Below are 21,084 nucleotides of genomic sequence, written 5' to 3' on the forward strand. Positions count from 1 at the left end.
TAATACCTAGCTAATGTTGACCCTATAGGGCATGCAGGTTTTACACTTATATTAAGTAGTATAAATCTATCATACATATATATATATGTATGTACATATGTAGTACACACGCATACCTATTTATATAACACTTTCATGTACATATGGGAAATTACTCATTGTTCGTGCGCCTATTTTTGTTCAACACTTTTTTACTAGTATTAATTATAAGGTTTGTACTTTTTCGCTTTAAATTTTTGTTTTAAAATAATATTCTTATATATGTATGTACATATGTATCTGCTTCTTGATTGCAGTAGAGTTATTACAATACTTTTAGCTTTATTTTTTGTGATTTTTTTCGTAATTTCTTGAATATTTTCACATTCTCCCGCTGTTCTGCGCTGGGATGTGCCAAACCATCAATGTGTCTTCATTATTGCAAGCGCTAGGCTTGTTGTTGGCTGCTCTTATTGCCGATTGCCAGCGATGACCTAATTTTGTTTTGACTTTTTATTTTTATTTTCGTTTTCATTTTCATTTTGAATTTTTTGTATTCCATGCTTTTCGGGGTCTCCTAGATTTATATGGAGGATGGTATGTGTGTAGCAATATTATTTGTTTGTTGCACATTTTCTACACATTCATTTCGTCTTCAATTTTTTGTTCGTTATTGCTTTTTTTTAATAGAATAATTCTTTATCAAATGTTTTGTTGTGCTGTGGGCGGGTGGGAGAAGCGTGACCGGGATTGTAATATTCATTCTTTTTCTTATTGCATTATGCGCTTATTTCAAACCACTGTTACACAACAATAACAGCAACAATCTGACTTTTGTGTGTGTGTTTTCTTTCTGCTTCGTTACGATTTTGTAATGAGAGAAAACATTTTAATCACATTTCAATGGCAACGCTCATGCCTCGTTTTGTAATAATCGAAAAGCTCATTTAAAAGTTATGAAATTTATTTGAATATATTAAAACTTAAATATTTTATTTTACACAATTTTTTTTTATGCATGGGAATACAAATTTAAAACAAGAAAATATAAAAGTTTATATACCAGACTTGATTTAGATAGTTCAGTTTGTATGACAGCTATATGCTGCATTCGTCCGATCTAAACAATATATTCGGATATATTGTAGCGGTGCCTCGAACAATGAATCCCAATTTCGTGAAAATATCTTGTCAGTTAGAAAAGTTTTCCATACAAGAACTTGGTTCGGATCGGTTCATTTCTATCGCAGCTATATGCTATAGTGGTCCGATCTAACCAAATTGTTTGAAGTTTGCTTCGTTCCCTTGAACAATAATCCACATCAATTTTCGTTAAGATATCTTGAAAAATAGAAGAGTTTTCTATACAAGAACTCCATTTGGATCGGTTCGATTCTATGGCAGCTATATGTTATATTGGTCCGGTCTAAACAATTTGTAAGAAGATTGTAGCGTGCTTCTTCACAATAATCCATGTCAATTTTCATGAAGATATCTCGACAAATAAAAAGGTTTTACTAACAAGAACTTGATTTTTATCGTTCAGTTTATATGGCAGCTATATGACTAAGGACTCAGCTCGTCACGCCGATCATTTATATATGTATGTATAGTTATTTTATATGGTCTTTGGCGTTCCCTTCTGGGTGTTACAAATTTCGTGGCAAAATTAATATACCACGTTCACGATATAAAAACAATAAAGAAAAGAAGAAATCAAATGAAAACATATACATACATATGTATGAATGAATGTACAATAGTTATATATTTACATACATACTATCGCATATTACTTCACTTACATTCGTTTATATTTGAACTTTCACTAATCATTCCAGCTGCTTACCATAGAGGAGAGAGACATTTGCAGCTCCAGTTAAACCGCCACTTACCCATATGTAGGTATATTTGTTATATTACATACATATGTACATACGTTTCTCTGCATGTGTAAGAAATTGTGTGCGAATATTTACTATGTCCAATGACTATCTTTTCATTGCGTATCCTCATCAACAATGTATTTGGAGCAGACTATCATTTATGGCGAAATGTGTTGAGCAAGCAAGCTGGCAACACCGCATGGAACGCGCTGTAACTATTAGACATGCAAAACTATGCAAGCAGCAAAGAATGCATGAATGAATTTTATGGATGCATTTTTATGTCATAATGAACTCATTACTGGAGCGCCACCCGGAAGGCGCATTAGTGTACAGCATGTATACTCGCTATATACTATTTATACATATAAGCATGTGAAAGAGCATATAGACAAGTATGTATCTGAGTGTGGGTAAAAGTCGATTTTGCACAGAAAAAAAGCAAGCAAACTTAAAACTCCCCAAAAGTTGACCACCCTTACGCTCTCATGTACAACCACTTATGTCTGTACATATTTACACATGCATGCATGCCCGCAAAATATGCAAAAACCCTGTAAGAAATTAAAGGACTTTATATTTAAAAAGATTATCAGCTAAGCATTTATATCAGAACTATTCGGAGCTAATGCAAAGGCAGTGACGCATTTTCTTAGATAGTACATATATGTATACTATATATGTATGTTTATTCCTAATAAATTTTTGTTATTTTTTATTTAGTTATTTTCACGTGTAAATTTAATTTTTTCATATTACAATATAATTACAATAGTATTCATACCCCTAAGAGTTAAAAAAAATTTGCTTACGAAAAAATTATTTTTTCCGGATTACCTCACACCCCTCAGCAATGCGTTGCGATTTTTACAATAGGTAAAAATATCGAACAAAGAAATTGTCTAAAATTTTGTATTTCTAACCACGAAATTTGGTGCGGAATCATTGCGAATGTCGGAAAGGGCTCACGGTGATTCACTTTTATCAAAAACAGAAGCCTACGAGTGGTACAAAGCCTTCAAAAACGGTCGAGATATCGTTAAAGACATGCTTCGTTCTGGACGACTTTCGATCTCTTCAACTGTTGAAAATATTAAAAAAGTGATGGATATGGTGCTTGAAAATCATCAGGCAAGTGTTAGAGAGATTGCAGGAGAGCTGGACATCTCTCGCGTGTCTATTCAAATGATTTTGGAAGATGTTTTGGGTATGAAACGCGTTTCGTACCGTAGCGTAATAAATAGGTCTCTTTTGACATACTTAAACCTACTGATTCCGATCCCACATTCATGGAAAACATTACAAAAGCCGAAATGAGACATGGATTTATGAGTAAGACATGCAGACAAGTCAATAATTATCGGAATAGGGAAAAAAACAAGACGAAAAATCAAGGTAATACTCATTTTTTTCGATATTCGTGGTTTGGTGCATAATAAATTTGTTGCGAAGGGATGGACGGCCAATAGTGAGTTCTCTTTGGCCGTATTGAGTCGTTTGCGTGAGAACATCTGTCGAAATTGGAAGTTATTGTTGAAGAACCATTCATAGATTTTACACGATGATAATACACCATCGTACCGAGCCAAGATTGTGACCGAATTTAAAGCCAAAAACGCAATGAATACCATCGATCAACCACCGTATTCACCAGATTTGGCTCCGTGTGATTTTTTCTTGTCCCACAAACTAAAATTGCCGCAAAAAGTGCTTATGAAATGTTATTACATCTGATGGGGGAGATTACTTTGAAGGCGACAAAATAAATATTGATGAATAATTAAATATTTTACGTTTTATTTACAATTTCCGGGTACTTTTTTGTCTCAATTTATTGTGTAGTACATTCATCCAGCAAATTGCACATACTTATTATTGTTGCTTTTTATTTTTTTCCATTGAAAAAACATTATAAATATCATTAAAAAACTCAATTAGCTCTTGTAGCGCATACACACAGTTTCTATGGGGTTTACTACTTTATAGACCAAGTTCTAAAATTAAACGTGTTTCTCTGAATTATTAATGCTGATTCAACAGTTAATTGAATTACTTTTTTATTGTACTAAAGCTGTGAAATTTAGGAGGGTTGCACCCGGTATGCCACAACCAAACAATAATTTCATTAGAACGAATTTGGTGGCGCCCACATTGTACATAAACTGTATAATTGAGATATTCTTAAAACGCACTCTACGGCTATTTTTCTTGCAGGGTATGCATATGCGCACATGCTCGGCTGTAAAAGCGTGCGCTTCGTCAAGGCTTTTATGAAATCCGCACACCATAAATGAGTCATGCTTGTATTGGTAATGGATTTTTCTTGAGTTTCACAGAGTTTATATAATATTTACTCCCCTTACTCGTTTGGGAACCCACTTTCCGTTGCATTGGTGGTTTTTATGTGCCGCGCCGCTTTGCAGTGGCAAAAACACTTTGCACCCAAAAAAGTATTGAAATAAATAGTTTGTGCAACTTTAACGCTCCATTAAAACGAGCGGCTGGTCATTGAAGTCTACAAATTGGGCCGGTTTGTAAATGACCTAAATGCTTCTTTTTTACAGAGTTTACCATAAACAAGATTTTACAGACTACTTTGAATGAAGTAATGACATGGTATATAACTCTATTTTAGCCACTTCTAGAAACGTTTAAATTTTTAGATGAAATATAATGCCATTCCTATAAGGGCTTATAACCACTTGTGAATAGTTTCGGAGATATGACCGTATTGGTAAGAATTTTTTAACTTATTCTATTCGACTCCAAAAACTGTAAATGAGTTTTTCACGAACCTCGGTTTTCCGAGTCGGTTCCAAGTAGCAAAAAAACTTCCCACGACAGACATCTTTTTTCGGAGTTCCTCCTGGAGAATTTCTGAGATACCTAATTTTAAACAGAAAATTCTCCATATGCTAACACCCTTTTTTCGGAGTTCTTCCTGGAGAGTTTCTGAGATAATTTTAGGCAGAAAATCTTCCTTATGACAAACACCTTTTTTCCTCCTGGAGATCGGCTACGGTTATTCAAAAAATATTCTAATAATATGTCCCCAAAGTTTTAGATGGGAATTCGAAATATTTTCGAAGCTAGACGGGAAAAGGCGAACGAGCGTCTAGCAGATATATGAGCGATTGGGCAGAAAGCGAAAACTTTGACGCGCGATTTCTCGGTTTCTCATTTTTACGATTTTCCTTAATTGGCGGGCACGATAGAAAAAAATTTAAACGTCGTATGGAATTGGGGCAAAGTTTATTATCTTTGACATTAAATTATCTTCTATTTAAACTAAAAAGAACTAAATCCTAGAAATTTCGCTTTAATCAATTATTTATTTCCCTCCCGAAAAAATCCTCAAAAAAAAATCGATTTTTTGAAGCCTCTAACGCAGGCTCCCCCCTTAAGGGAATCAAAAATCTTTCAAAATTAATCGCTGATTGTTTAAGTATATTATTTTTTTTAGATTATTATTATTTATCCATTAAATAAAATACTTGTTCAAACAAAATTTGCGAAAACTCGTACTTTTTTACACTTGCAATTCGGATTTCGTTTTGTTATTTTTTTTTTCTCAAAACGACATTTTTTGTTTACTGAAAGTTTTGTTTCTAACCGTAATGAAATTTGACAGTCACTTTCTTCATGGTATTATACTACAGTCGACACTCACAAATTAGAACCTTCAGTAATTAGAAGTTCCAGAAATTAGAATCAGAGTTTGCAATACATTAAACCTTTTGAAATTAGGATGGAAAATTCGAATTTCTGAACACTGTTTCTGAATTCGAATTTTCGAATTGTTTGAAAGAGTTAATACTTTAATGACAGGGTGTAATCATAATAAATTGTTCTCTACTAAGCACGTAAATAAGCTTCGGGTATTCCGATATTGATGTTTCAAAAAAAGAAAACAACACGTAGGTATTCAAGAAATAGAAGTGCGACTACTTTCAAGTGCCTAAACGTCACTGCTTAGGCTGTCAGTGATTCACCCATCGGAGCTAATTTAAACACACTCCCCATTTAAGGATACATACATGTATAAATATGTATTTTTACACCCTGCTTTTGGTCGTTCTTAAGCGCTTCCGTTCGCCACCGAGCGTTTTCCAAAAGCGGTCTTCATTAGTTCGAACTTCGATACAGCACAGATATACTTGATATGTTGATATATTGTATATGTATGTACAAGTAGATGTGTATAAAGGGACACTCTTCAAGCGGTGGCAATTGCAAAGGCGTTGCTACCATATTGTCAACAGCAATTCTGTTAACTTCTATATTTTTTGTTGTCATTATCGTTGAGCTGCTACCGCCGCTGTCTTTTGAAATTTTATAGTTTCACATTATTACCCACTCGACGTGCTCATTATTACTTTATTCACTTTGCGCTGCTGCTATGCTGTGCGTTGAGCTGCTTCTTTTCACCCGTTGCGGAACATAGCACGCCCCCTGCGCCCCTGTGCTGTGCTTTTCCCTTTTTCCGATGCACGAGGAACGTGATTTGAAATTGGAATCAGAAGCAGACGCTTTTAAACTTACTTCTTCCGTACAGCTACCATGAAGCTATGTTTACAAGCATGTTTGTATGTACATATGTCATGTGGGCATATAAAATTCTTGAGCGCGCGGTTTTCTTTCTCTGCCATCAAACTGAAAATCGTGTCTTTTTCTTGTTAGCTAATTTTGTGTGTTACACAGTTTTTTTGCCATTCATATTTATTTTTCATATACACAGCGGTGGACAACTTATTAGAAATGACGTCAGAAAATGTAATTTTCAACAAAATAAAAAGATTCATAAATAATTTATATAGTAGTGGCAAAGAAATCACATGCCTTCATTACCGTTATTTTGTATCTAAATTTAGCCGTGTTTTATTTGACCATCATAAGCTAATAGCTAAATCATAGACAAATAAAACGCAAAAAAGTTGGCAATGCCTCTAATTCAATATACAAGCTATGATAGCTTATGACAAGCCAACATAATTTTGCTGGCAAAGTCTTCCATACAAAATAAGCTAATAGCTTAATTTGCTGGTAAAAAAAACGCCTTTTGTTAAATTTACTGGCAATTAAAGTTAACAGCTCAATAATAGAAATTGAGAAAATTATTAATCGAAAAAATGACTTTGGAAGTTCGTTTCTAATTACATGCCTGCCACTGTAGCTGTCATTCAAATTATTTTCGTCTGCTAATATAAGCGGTCGGTTTTTGGTCGCGCTGCTTCAATTCAAAACTTCCGGTAGTTGCTTTGCCAGCCTTACCCTCACCGCAACCGACCACCAAACACTCAATCAACCAACCCAGCAACCATTTGGCTGTTTGGTGTGCCGCACGCCGGTTACCTTGCACCAACGCCGCAAATACTGTTACCGTTGCTGAGGAAGAAAGCGAAGCACCCGAAAAGTGGCATAGTGTGTTGGCAAGATTTAGAAAATGAAACGTGCTTTTATGCCCAGCACTCGCACCATTTCTGGTTGCAGCCCCTTCGCCGCGCTTTCTTCGCACACCACGTCAATCTGGAAGCATGTTCTTCAGAACTGGCATGCAATGTAGTTGGTGATGTATGTACATACATATATATGTACATATATGTATGTATATATTGTGTTAGCTTTGACTTAAATTCGCTTATTGTTGTTGTTGCTAAAGTGGCCGTCGTCTTTATCGCGTTTGCACCTTTTACCCACATCAAGACAGCTTATATACACACATGATTTGTTTGTGCTTGCAAATTGTGTACTCATAAGTTTTTCCATTTTTTACGGTAGTCGTTGTTTTGCTTCAATCATTGTTATTGTTGGGTTGTTACTAGATTTCAAGCTAATTTCAACGATTGTTCCTACTTGTCTATCTATATATGTACATATATGTATATAAGTAATGAGTTATGTTTAATAAGCATATGCATAATTAATGTGCTTAGGAATCTAAAAGTCTGCCAAATATGTAATCGTATTGAGCTACAATAGAAAGCTTTCATTTAACCTAAAACTTCTCAAATATCGACGTTGTCGCTTCTGCTGCAACTATTATGGCTGACCAATTGGGCATAACAGAATGAAAATATTTATCGATAATTATATTATTAACGATTTCTGCATTTTCCATAAATATCGTGCGAAAAATATCGATATATCAATTTTTTTAGAATAATATTTAAAAATGTACCAAATAATAATTTAGGAACATGAATATACGCTTGACTCAACTATTACGAATAACCATTTGGATATAGAAAAGCGAAATATTTATCGATAAGTATATTATCGACGATTTGCTCCGATAAATATCGCGCGAAAAATATAGATATAGAATACATTTTTTGGAATATTATTTAAATTATACATTTATAGGATTTTCTATGTATGTACATATGTACATATATACGCTTTGAAATTTGAATAATTACACAGTACAACAGCTAATCTGGGGGGTGAGAAATTCCAAGTCAGGGTGGTGGTACTAGGTCAGTATAGTAAAACACTCAAAGGGTTTGGCGTTCGTATGTGTCAGTTTTTTATGACCTTTTAAATTTTTTCTTATGTTACAGTGAACGAAAATTGGGTACCAAATATAGTGTGTAAAAGCTGCTACAACCGTCTAATGGATTGGAAAAATAGATAATGGTGGTTCGCGAGTTATGTTAAACTACGTTTTTGCCAAAATGTTACAACTAAGCGAAAAAACATCAAGATAAAGAAAAAATTTAAAAGGTCATAAAAAAAACTGACACATACGAACGTCGAACCCTTTGAGGGTTTTACTATACTGACCTAGTACCATCACCCTGACTTGGAATTTCTCACCCCCCAGACAATAATCCTAAAAATGTTCTACAGTGTTACTCGACGAAGCCATATTTTTATTGCAAATCCGCTCTAGGTAGGACTGTTAATGGTCTAACTTAATGTTTAACGCAGTACGAACGGTAAAATAGATTATATACTGGTGCATCACTAAAACAGCGTTATAAAGATGGCTTCAACAATCGCAAATTGACAACTTCTTATATAATTTATAACAATTCAAAATATGTTTGATATCGAGATTGATAATTCGATATATTTTCAACCGAAAGTATGCATTGTAGTTTAAGAAATCAAGTAATAAACTCATATAACCGATTGTCGAATTATATGAAACATTTAATACAAATTGCTTGCATTTTTTATCGCTTATAAAATCAGCTGTTTGACACATTAACATTAGCCATAAATTTTCTTTAAGGGGCTCTTGCTGCAACCGATTTTTTTATACTCTCGCAACAATGTTGCTAAGGAGAGTATTATAGTTTTGTTCACATAACGGTTGTTTGTAAGTCCTAAAACTAAAAGAGTCCGATATAGGGTTATATATACCAAAGTGATCAGGGTGACGAGTAGAGTCGAAATCCGGATGTCTGTCTATCCGTCTGTCCGTCAGTGCAAGCTGTAACTTGAGTAAAAATTGAGATATCATAATGAAACTTGGTACACGTATTCCTTGGCTCCATAAGAAGGTTAAGTTCGAAGATGGGCAAAATCGGCCAACTGCCACGCCCACAAAATGGCGGAAACCGAAAACCTATAAAGTGACATAACTAAGCCATAAATAAAGATATTAAAGTGAAATTTGGCACAAGGGATTAGGGAGGGGCATATTTGGACGTAATTTTTTTGGAAAAGTGGGCGTGGCCCCGCCCCCTACTAAGCTTTTTGTACGTATCTCGGAAACTACTAAAGCTATGTCAACCAAACTCTACAGAGTCGTTTTCTTCAGGCATTTCCATATACAGTTCAAAAATGGAAGAAATCGGATAATAACCACGCCCACCTCCCATACAAAGGTTATGTTGAAAATCACTAAAAGTGCGTTAACGGACTAACAAAAAACGTCAGAAACACTAAATTTTACGGAAGAAATAGCAGAAGGAAGCTGCACCCAGGCTTTTTTTTAAAATTGAAAATGGGCGTGGCCTCGCCCACTTATGGACCAAAAACCATATCTCAGGAACTACTAGACCGATTTCAATAAAATTCGGTATATAATATTTTCTTAACACCCTGATGACATGTACGAAATATAGGTGAAATCGGTTCACAACCACGCCTTCTTCCAATATAACGCTATTTTGAATTCCATCTGATGCCTTCTCTGTATAATATATAGTACATTAGGAACCAATGATGATAGCGGAATAAAACTTTACAAAAATACGGTATTTGAAAAATATGTAAATGACGTGTAATGAAATCTCGATTATCACTTTATCATGCGAGAGTATAAAATGTTCGGTGACACCCGAACTTAGCCCTTCCTTACTTGTTTTGCATAAATCCAATCTAGGACATTCATAGAATGTGCTGGTAGAGTAATTTTCCAAAATTGAATGTTGTTGGAAAGTTACCGGAGTGAGAATGTAATGCCTTTAGAGCGCGTGGCTGACTACTAGGTGCCATTGGAGCGATAAATCTCGCAGTTAGCAAAATATTTTTACTTAAAAACAAGAAAAAAAAGTTAACTAAGCTAATATACCCTTCACAGGTGCATTTCTTTCAGCAACTACATATGTACATGTCCAGTTTATATGGAAGCTACATATATGCTATAGTAATCCGATCTGAACAAATTTTTCGGAGATAATGTTATTACCTTAAGCAGTAATCCATGTCAAATTTCGTGAAGATACCACGTCAAATGCGAAAGTTTTCCATAAAAGCCCTTAATTCCGATCGTTCGGTTTGTATGGCAGCTTACATACATATATGCTATAGCGAGCCGATCTGAACAATTTCTTTCGATATTACATTATTTCTATAAACAATATCTGATACCATCTTTAAATGAGGAAGTTTCCCATGCAAGCATTTGATTCCGATCATTCAGTTTGTATGGCAGCTATATGCTATAATTAACCGATCTGAACAATTTATTCGGAGATTACATTATTATCTTAGAAAATAACCTGTACCAACTTTTGTGACAATGTATCTGTCAAATGTGAAAGTTTTCCATACAAGAACTTGATTCCGATCGTTCAGTTTGTATGGCAGCTATATGTTATAGTGGTCCGATATCGGCAATTCCGACATATGAGCAGCTTCTTGACGAGAGATGACGTTTACAAACTTTCAAAACGATATCTTAAAAACAGAGGGACTAGTTCGTATATATACAGACAGACAGACAGACAGACAGACGGACATGGCTAAATCGACTCAGCTCAACTACTGATCATTTATATACTTTATAGGGTCTCTGTTTAAAATTACGGCTAAAGATACTACAAAAAATTCCGAGAAAACTAAAAAAAAAACAGCAAAACCGATTTTTTACAAAAGTAAGTAGCTTAATTAAACAAATAAAATGGAAAAATGTCACCTTTTGCAGCCATTTTTTTCAGAATTTTTCTAATTTTTAGACACAAAATATCAATTTTGCAAAATATATATTTTTAGATAAAAAAAGCAGTATACATATACATAGTATGTATGTATATTGTTTATTAAAATATTGCTCAGCAATAAATGTCCACAAACACAAATTTATAAATACTCTGCTGTAAATTAAAAATTGAAAAGTACTTGTGAAAAAAATAAATTGAAGATAGACAATGTTCCGATCTTCATAATAATTAATTAGCACAAATTAGCACAATTTATTACTTGAAAAGTCACAACGTGACTCTTTAGAGCATTTAACGCTTGTTAATTTTGTATGATAATTCAGAAAAGTGATAAAAAAAAGATGCAAATGATATATGAACATAACCTAGAAAACGTTATATCATTAACTGCTACAATTTAATTCGCTCTTTATGACTTAAAATACCCTTATCATTTTTTTATACCCATCACATTGTGGCATACAATACAGTGTTAGAAACGTGAGATTTTAAGATTCATTTAACCAAAAAAAATTAAATTCCTGGAAGTTGAAAAAAATTAAAGCTGTTCAAAAATGAATGAAAATAATGAAGAAATTTGCAACAGTTTGAAATTTTTGTATATAAAAGGGAAAATGCCATGCAAGCAACCAATGAAATTTGTGAAGTTTACGGCCACGATGCTGTTCGTGTAGCACAACAATGGTTCGCTGGCTTCCGAACTGAAAGTTTCGCAATTTCGTTTTACACTGATGGAATAATGTCGAGTACCATATAAAAAAAACTTTATACATGCATATATTAAAAATAAGTTAAATACCTTCTTAATACCTAAAAGATAACTTAATATGCAAATTTAAGGAAATATTACTTTTGCATTTACGAAATTGTAAACGAAATCGCATAATAATCATAGTTAGTGTACTCAGGTAGGTAGGTGTGAAAGTAGAGCAACGTGATGCATGCGACAGGTCAGTCGGTCGCCTGGTAAGTTAAGTCATATCGGGCACTAATGCTAACTAACTGGGTCAATGCAGGCAAAAATATGCAAGCAAACTAGATTTATTTGTTGTTTTTGTGGGTGAATGCAGAATGGGATTGGAGGCAATGCTGAGCGGAGGCACAACATACGATGCTCTCGAACCTAGCCAATTGCAACACTTCAATAAGCAATGTTGTTGTTTTGGTTTTCCTCCGCAAGTGTGTATGAAAAATTTTAGTGGACAGAGAAAGAGAGACAATTTCAGTAGTTGAAAAAACAGCATTGTCTAGGTACGAATATAATGCTGCTAAGCAGAAATCTGTATGTAGAAATACTTTTGGCTGCAACGCAGCACTGCCTCACGACGACATCAGCAAATGCAAAGCGAACAGGATATTAAGTCAGCTTGGAAGCATTATTTAAAGTATTGTACATACCCTCGAATATATTAATGTGTATGTGAGGATATTTTATCTCATATTTAAATATGGTCTGTCATACTTACTTCCGGTGGATCCCAAACACACTCGCCAGTTGTGAGATTTGCGTACATGTGCTCCTTGGTGCGTGGTTCGATTATTTCCACCCATTCTATTCTGCATATGTAAGAGAGAAGAGAAAAAGTAAATAAAGGTACAATTTTAGAAAAATAACCAGACGAAAAAGAAATTATTTCAATAACAATTTTTCGAAAATTAATTTACCCTTCGAAAAATTATATATCGCGTATGCGGTAAATGTTCTACAGATCATTCTAAACAACTTTGCCTAAGAGATGTGAGCCTAAAACTGGTTACGAACCAGCATTTTTTAGTGCTAACGGTTTTTGTGGTGTATCTGTATTTATGTATATGCCTGACACCTGTGGCGATGGATAAAGGGTTTTCCATCGGATCAAACACATTCAACTTTGTTTCATTGATCCAAAGTTTGTTTTTCAAATATTTACGTGCTTTTCTAAATGTTTTTTGGTAAAGTTTGTCCGTGCTTTTATGTTTCTTTTGGACAGAAATGGTTTTTTTTTTCGAATTAATCGTCCAAACAACTGAAAATAATTGAGACGCCTTAGTACAAGTCTAATGGATACGCTAAACCCGAATTCCTCATTTATTTCAGACGCAATCTCTAGAAAGTTTTAAGAGGATCAGTCTTGCTTTTTCCGATGATGACTCTATCAGCACGTTTCGATGTTTTACTTACAGAAGCTTTGCGTATTTTTTTTTTAATTTTCAGCAAATTAGGATGTATATTTTAAAATTTTCATCGACAATTCATAACTTTGGCAATCTGAATTCGATTTTTGCTTTTTTTGTGTAAATCAAAAAGATTTCCTTTTTTTCATATTACAACGTAAATTTCTAGACTTTCCAAAGTGGTCTTCAACAATTATCCATTTCGTAAATATATCCTGTCAAATACAAAAGAAAACGCTTTCCGTTGGATGCAAACCGTTGGCAGGCTACGTTTTCATATTTAATTATACATACAATGCAGCGGTGATAGGTATACATACATATGTACATACATACATACATATATAGCTTAGAATAAGAAGGAAATCAAGAAATATACCTGCTAACCTGACAAAAGCTAGATTTTATACGTTTTTTTTTAGTTGAATTTCATTCAAGTTTCTACTTTGCAATCCAATAAAACAAAAAATAATCGCACACATACACTCACCATACATGCGTATTTCACCCATTCATACCACGAATGCGTTCATTCATTAATTCCACGAGGCAAAACTACACCCTTTCCCTTATAATCATTTGTATATGTGTAACAGTAAAAACAAACTAATAACAACAACAATATCAGAAGAATATTAAAAATTCGCCGCTTTGCCGGGCATCCTTCAAACATCCATACATGCATATATGTATGTACATAAGTAAACACATGCACGCTCTCTCGCTTTCCACTTCTCTCATTCAAAATTGGCCCAGCTTTGACATATGTATGTATGTAGCTATCTTTGCTGTTCGTTTCAAAAGTGTTCGTCATCGTTAACAGCAACACTACTGCCTTTTATATGGGCAGCACACACCCTGTCTGCCTTATTTTTGGGCTTTTCCTACCAATGTTAGCAATTTCTTATCATTTCTTTTTGGACTTATTTAGTATCCAAATTTTGAATTGCCAGCTAGCACATACGCACTAAACTGCATTTGCCTCTTAATTTGTCCAAAAACAATTTTCATATTTCCGTTTCCCTGTTCTCACTTTCCCAAACACACAATCTTTCGTTCGCTCTTTGCGCGGATATTGCTTATGTACTCATGCGCCCCTTCATAGGTGTGCAGGGATTTATACATTTCCTATGTATTTGGTTACATTGTGACAAATCGATTTTGACAATCACACATGGCGGATAACAATGGAATGAAGGAGAAAAATATACAAAGGATCAACTCACTTTTACTATGTGTAGAAATAAAATAATATAACTACAACTAAATATTGAGAGGAAGATTATAAAATTTTATTTTCAACAGCTGATATTTGTATTAAATAATAGGCACCAAACAACAACCTCGTTAATTTACGGTTAAAAAAATTCTTAAGTTCAAAAAGGAATTTGAATTACGAAAAATCCGACACTATTTTGTTAAACTTATAACGATTTTTTGAATCACTTAAATATCACTACCCGGATAAGGTTTTTTCATAGGTTGATCAAAAAACAAGCCGCAGTCGGATATAGGAAACTTAGACAAAACAAACAGAATCAAAGGAAGGATAACAGGGAGGCAAAGAGAATTTAGAGCAAAGACGTACCGCTCTTAGTTTGAAATGAGAAATGAATATTGACTACAACAAAGGGGAGCGGCTGCTAGAGCAAATTTCTTGTTGGTTATTACATTTCCAGTTCTTTTTTATTCATGCAACAACCTACATAGGCCTATGTATACATGTACATATGTATGTATATATGAGCAATTTTTACAACACACCTATACCGACATGCATACAAAATAAATTCAAGTAGTTGATATGTAAATACAAATAAATATCTATAAATATGTATGTATGTACATACATATGTATACTTCTATATAAATGTATTTATGTTTACATATGCAACGCACTCCACTCTACAGCACCACCCATCCTTTGCAGTGTTGCTTTGCAAATTACTACCGCCGCCCATATCAACCCCCACACAAACATGTACACACAAATAAGATGTAACGCTACAGCTTTGCGGACTACAATATCAAGTAATCGTAACTAATTTGCGACAATCAGACATATTTATTGCCTTGCAACACGCTGATGGAGAAAAATAGTATGGCTTTAAAATATTCTAAAGTCGTGCAAATCCATATGTATATTTACCCACTAACACAACAAAATATATATATAGTATATACTTCACATACGCACCTTTCGTTGCTGCAACTCGAACTCATTTTTCCGCAATTGCGTTCGCCTTGAATGGTCGACGCTGACTTTTCCATAGGTCGCTGGAGCGACTTGCGCTATTCTGCACACAATTTTTTTAATTTTGTGCTGCACTTTGATTTTCTTATCTTAACTTTTTTCTTTTTTATGATATTTATAATTTATAAACACACACCTAAAACCTTTTTTAACATGAACGTTTTAACACTTTCCTACTCGGCGTACTGCAATTTTCCTCCGTTTTTCACTACGGCGAACGTTGCTCCTCCCGTTTACACTTCCTTTTTTTCGTCAATGCTACTGCCCACATTTCGAATTATTCGAGCTTTGCCATTTTCTGCTATCTTGCACCACATAGCCGATAGGAGCATAGACTATTTTTAAAGCACTTAAATTAAATTGGCATTAAATTATTTAAATACAATATTATCCTAGTTAAATACACATATACATATATATGTACATATAATTTATATAAAAATTATTTTCGCGACTACCGCTTTAATTGTATATTACTCGCTCGCACGTACAACAGAAATGAAGTAACTGAGGAAAATAAACCCAAATGTCACAAAAGAGAAACGAATAAACGAATGCCGGAGGAAATCTTGACAGCCACAAATGTAATAAAGAGCAAAGGGAATGGAAAACATACACAGAGTTGCAAAGCATTTACATATTGACCGACAAATTGAATCGATAAGTGATACCCAAAGGTTAAACCAGCAATAAGTCGATAAATTATCAAAATTTCTCTTACCATTTCATGTTATCGAACTAATTATGATTTTTAGAATTATACCCTAAACAGAGTATACTAAGTTTCCCACCAAGTTTGTAAAACCCAAACGGAAACGTTAGAGAACCTGTATATCAATGATCAGCGTCTGTCTGTCAATATATACGCGCACTAGTTCCTCAGTCTTTGAGATATCGATCTGAAATTTTCCTTTCTCCAAGAAGCTGGTCATTTGTCAGAACTGTCGATATCGGTCCACTACAAGATATAGCTGTCATACAATCTGAACGATCAAAATAATGTATTTGTATAGAAAACTTTTTTAATTGACGAGATGTCATTACGATGTTGTCAATTGCAACGGTACCATCTCCGAAGAAGTTATCGGATCGGAAGACTGTAGCATATAACTGTCATACAAACTGAACGATCAAAATTAAGTTCTTGTATGGAAAGTTTGAATAATGAAATGTATTATATATTCGGTGCAACCGAAGTAAACATGTAATCTTGTTGTTTTTATTTGTATATGCTTACGTTTATTTAAACTGTTAAACATTTTATAAAAAATTCTGAACTTTATCTCCATTTATATATGATAATGTAGAACTATAAATTGCAAAAGCTGTTCAGTAGATCAATAGCAATCCGCCGATATTCTTTCGATATTTGATTCCGGTTCAAAAAGACTTAAAATGTCTTCCAAAAGTGATGACAAATTTTCATTACACAAAAACCACTCGTCTTGCTTACAAATTTCTTCTTCGAAGTCCGTGCGCCTAACTAATGTAAGAAAGTCCTTTGCGCTAACGTTACTGAATTTCCGGTAGTAGAATTTGTTTATATGTTTTCCCACGTGATCTGCTTCATATAGGCTTCCTGGTGTTTGCTTACTTTTCTCGTTTATATGCATATTATGCTCATATGCTTCCGCCAATAAATTTATGTCCTTTGTATCAAGTATAGATTCGATGATCTCTTCGGAATCGAGGAATTCGACGGTTGCTGCATCACCACTTGCTATTTCCAACGAATTATTTTCCAACTTTATTGTTGAATTATTCATATTGGTATTGTTGTTGTAGCGGCAAAAACAATCCTCCTTATTTGATGAACAGTTATTGATATTATTGTCGGATGTTTGGTTATTGAGATTTGCTGTCGGAATTGTAGTATCTGATGCACAGGTATATTTATATTCATCTAGTTTATCAACCAAATTTTTAATAAGACATTTAGCTTCTCGAATTACAACCACATCACACTCATCATTTAGACACTTTAGTATTACGCCGAGGCAACCGCGTTGCGACAGTTCATTTAGTATTTTGGAAAATCGTAAGCTTATTTCCTTTTCATTTAATTGAACAATCTTGCGTTTCTCTTTAGAGAATGTAACTGGCGGAAATATGCCATCAATCATGCCCTCATTAGACAACAAATTGCATATCTCTGTTTTCCAGGCTTTAATAGCTTCAACTTTTACCTCCCAATGTAAATCGTTAACGACGCAATAGACTAGTGTAGAGTAAAAAATATCTCTATAGCGATTGGTTATTCTACGCAAACTGTTTAATTTAGTAAATGTAGATAATGCCTCTTTCCGCACGATCCCTTCTGGCTCATTATGTAACACATCAAAGAGATGATCCTTATAAGTATTGGAAAGAAGTTTGGTAATTTAAAACAATTGATTTACAATTTTGAAACTTACGGGTAAATTTTGTTTGCATAAATCCGATTCCCATATAGCATCAATTGCTACGAGTTCTGAAATGCATTTTAGTGCAGAAGCACGGACGTAAGGTTCGGAATCGTGTTTGGCCATATCATACACGATACGACACATCCAGTGTTCGGTTAAGAATTTCTGAAATGCGGGATACTCTGTAATAAAAAATTATAAAAAATTTATTTAAAGTGAACAAATATATATTTCAAAATAATAATATGAACATGAAACATACTACAACGTGATATATCAGTAATTGAGATAACAAGCTCTAAAACACTGTCACGCACTTCCCAAGCAGTGTCATGAGAACGTTTCATAATAACCGGGGCCATCACTAACAATGCGGAACCTTTTAGGTTATCTACAAGCAGCGCCATGTTCGGTGAAAGGAAGTGTTCTATAGAAAGTTTTAACAATTTAAGAGATTGAACAGACACCTGCAACAAAATTAAAAAAGTTAACATAAAGATTAAATATATATTCTATATACCTTTGTTGGTAGATCCTCTGCCTGTAACAGATACAACACGCAATTTACTAAGCAAATTGTCTCGATTGAGTCCTTCCACGTAATTTTAAATCTTTCGATTAGCGTCTGCATTGCAACCAAAATAGCATGTACGACACTGGAAAATTCAGAAATAGCTGAAAAACTTGGTATTTCTTTTACAGCAGTAACATCTGGACCGTCAATAATAATTTTAGGGTATAATGTTATTATGAACTCTTTCAGTGCATACATGCAAGCTTCAAAAACAAGCACTGCCTGATCACGTTCCAATATATTCACCATTGACATGACACCATGAATTGATTTCAATGATAAATCTGCATTTGTTGCAGGTAATTTATTAAATAGCAAGTCTCTGTAAGCGTAACCGATGCGTAGCGTTAGTTCACATATTATTTCGAATATCTTTGCCATATATTTTTCAAATATTTCTTCCTCGAGAAATATATGGGACCTTAAAAGCATGTGCAGAGGTAGCAGTTGAAAAGTCATCAACTGGTGTTCAAAGCGTACTAATTCATTTTCAACCAACACCTCTCTAGGAACACGATTACCAAGTTTTTTCCATAATTTATGATTGATTTCGGCAACCTTAAGAAAGGTAACATAGTAATTACGACTGACACAAAACTTCATTTCATTGAATATAGAAACACAGAACTCATTGAAATTGTCCGCTGGTATTTGACCTCCACTCCACTTATCAAATATTAATATAGCAAAGTAATACGATGATAAAGTTGATAAAATTTTGCAAATAAAATTTTCGTTAAATGAAATTTCGGTTAATTTCCAAACTGTAATGTCAACATTATACTCCGTTCTGCAGTATTCTGCAATATTAGTCTTTTCTTCCGATTCGAGCGTTTGTTGAAGAATAAATGATATTAAGTCCAATGTTGAAGACAGTTTATGCTGCACCTCATAATCATCCACATTGATAATAATGTTCTCATTATGACTTTCAAAAACATTTGCCAAAACAGGCTGAAATATTTCATTAAGTATTTCTTTTACCACTTTTTCATCTTTCGTTTTCACATCGTATTTATAGAGCATCTCATATAGCAAAAGGCGCGCTTCACGTACCACGTACAATGTGTGATCTTGATTGCAATATTCTATGAGGAATTGCCATGCATTCATAGTACGTAAGTAAGCTAAGCCAATGCTGTATTTGGAGACAGCGTGGAAAAGCCGTATAACACCTAACTTAATAGACGGATTGAAACGATGCGATTCACGTTTAACGACCATTAATACTCTAGTAAGAATTGAAGGTTATAAATAAAGCTTGGAAAGTAAACTTGCAAGAACTTACTTGTCGATTAAACGACGTTCTCTTATTTCGATTATGGTCCACTCATTGTTTATAAGTAAGCCAAAAACGTTGAAAGCGAATGAAATGACTTTGAAATTCAATTTGGTGATGTCCTCGCAAAGAATGTTTATGCAGCGGTCAACCCAATCCAAGGCAAAAGGAGCTTGTAGTATGTAAGCGTTCTCTGGAATAATAATAATTATGTTAAAGAAACATGGGCAAGTAATGAACTAGCTAAAAACCTTTTGAAGCCAAGTGTGTTACTAGCTTATCAAAACAAACATTATGCTTTGTGATGAAATTCTCATCAAGGAAATATTCGAATATCTTCTTCAAATTAGTAGTTATTTCCAGTCGTTCATCCATATTGTAACTAAATGCAGAGAACAAATATTATTTATATACATATATGATTTACGTTCTCTGCTAAATGTCAATTAAGTGTTGGTGTTTTTGTTGCTAATTAAATCTTGTACTTGATTTTTAATATATAACGGCGCCATATAATTAATTATGTTGTAATATTTTGCTTTTGTTAAATCAAATATCGATATATCAATTTCTTATCACAGCACAGATATATTAACTATATAAGAAAGTAGCTATTTATAAATTTTTGAGCACTAATTAATAGAATTCAATGGAAACTGCAGTGTCAAAGAAATAACATAATGAAATGTCAAAGCAGATATGATATATAAGGCAGAGAATGTAAAACAATTGCTCGCGCATTGTAAATAGAAGAATATGTAAGCGTACATTTATAAGCATTGAAATTAGTATCATTTAACATTGATAATGCTCAATTCTGCTATTTGAGGCTAAGTTTTGGTGAAATCCGTAAATAATATTTCGTGGTGAAATCCTCTATTCGCAACTAGCACCCCTTCGAGCGGGACATTTCGACAATCGGCACTCCATGAATCTTTTCTGTAAATCTACATTCTCTGATATGCATGTCAAAAAACATCTACGCATAAATACATTTTGAGTTGCCACATTCTCTAATAAAGTGGAGAAAAATTGATTGGTTCCTTCTAGGAGTTTCCTTATAATGAGGGGAAATTGGTCGTTTTCGATGTTCCCTTATAACAATTTACATTTTAGAACAGCTAACATTTGCGCCTTCTCAATGGATTAACATTCTCT

General features: G+C 34.0%; 2 protein-coding genes across 5 annotated transcripts in view; both read right to left on the reverse strand.

Moving 5' to 3' along the window:
- Window positions 1-16,168, reverse strand: part of LOC126751155 (uncharacterized) — a 34,000-nt gene extending 17,832 nt beyond the window's left edge. For all 4 annotated transcript variants that reach the window (XM_050461176.1, XM_050461174.1, XM_050461175.1 and 1 more), the window contains exons 1-2: window positions 15,612-16,168; window positions 12,727-12,817 (exon numbers count right to left, since the gene is read on the reverse strand). In XM_050461176.1, the coding sequence (XP_050317133.1) occupies window positions 12,727-12,817; window positions 15,612-15,685 (165 nt within the window). In that variant the 5' untranslated portion in view covers window positions 15,686-16,168. The remainder of the gene's footprint in view (window positions 1-12,726; window positions 12,818-15,611) is intronic.
- A 710-nt stretch (window positions 16,169-16,878) lies between these two features.
- Window positions 16,879-20,595, reverse strand: LOC126750907 (uncharacterized). Its single transcript, XM_050460699.1, has 7 exons — window positions 20,412-20,595; window positions 20,178-20,308; window positions 19,936-20,119; window positions 18,594-19,878; window positions 18,336-18,540; window positions 18,083-18,255; window positions 16,879-18,019 (listed from the first exon to the last, which is right to left on the reverse strand). The coding sequence occupies exons 2-7, from the start codon at window positions 20,299-20,301 to the stop codon at window positions 17,006-17,008; spliced, it is 2,985 nt and encodes a 994-aa protein (XP_050316656.1). The 5' UTR covers window positions 20,302-20,308; window positions 20,412-20,595; the 3' UTR covers window positions 16,879-17,005.
- Between the last annotated feature and the right edge of the window lie 489 nt (window positions 20,596-21,084).

Source organism: Bactrocera neohumeralis, chromosome 2 (genome assembly GCF_024586455.1).
Source record: "Bactrocera neohumeralis isolate Rockhampton chromosome 2, APGP_CSIRO_Bneo_wtdbg2-racon-allhic-juicebox.fasta_v2, whole genome shotgun sequence".
Taxonomy (NCBI): Eukaryota; Metazoa; Arthropoda; class Insecta; order Diptera; family Tephritidae; genus Bactrocera; species Bactrocera neohumeralis.

Bases quoted from the DNA above. Each gene is read 5' to 3' on its own strand.
- LOC126750907 (XM_050460699.1), bottom strand. From the start codon at position 20,301: ATGGATGAACGACTGGAAATAACTACTAATTTGAAGAAGATATTCGAA. The intron at 19,879-19,935 runs GTAAGTTCTTGC...AATTCTTACTAG, and splicing joins GAACGTCGTTTAATCGACAA to AGTATTAATGGTCGTTAAAC. The intron at 18,256-18,335 runs GTATGTTTCATG...TTTTTATTACAG, and splicing joins TACTGATATATCACGTTGTA to AGTATCCCGCATTTCAGAAA.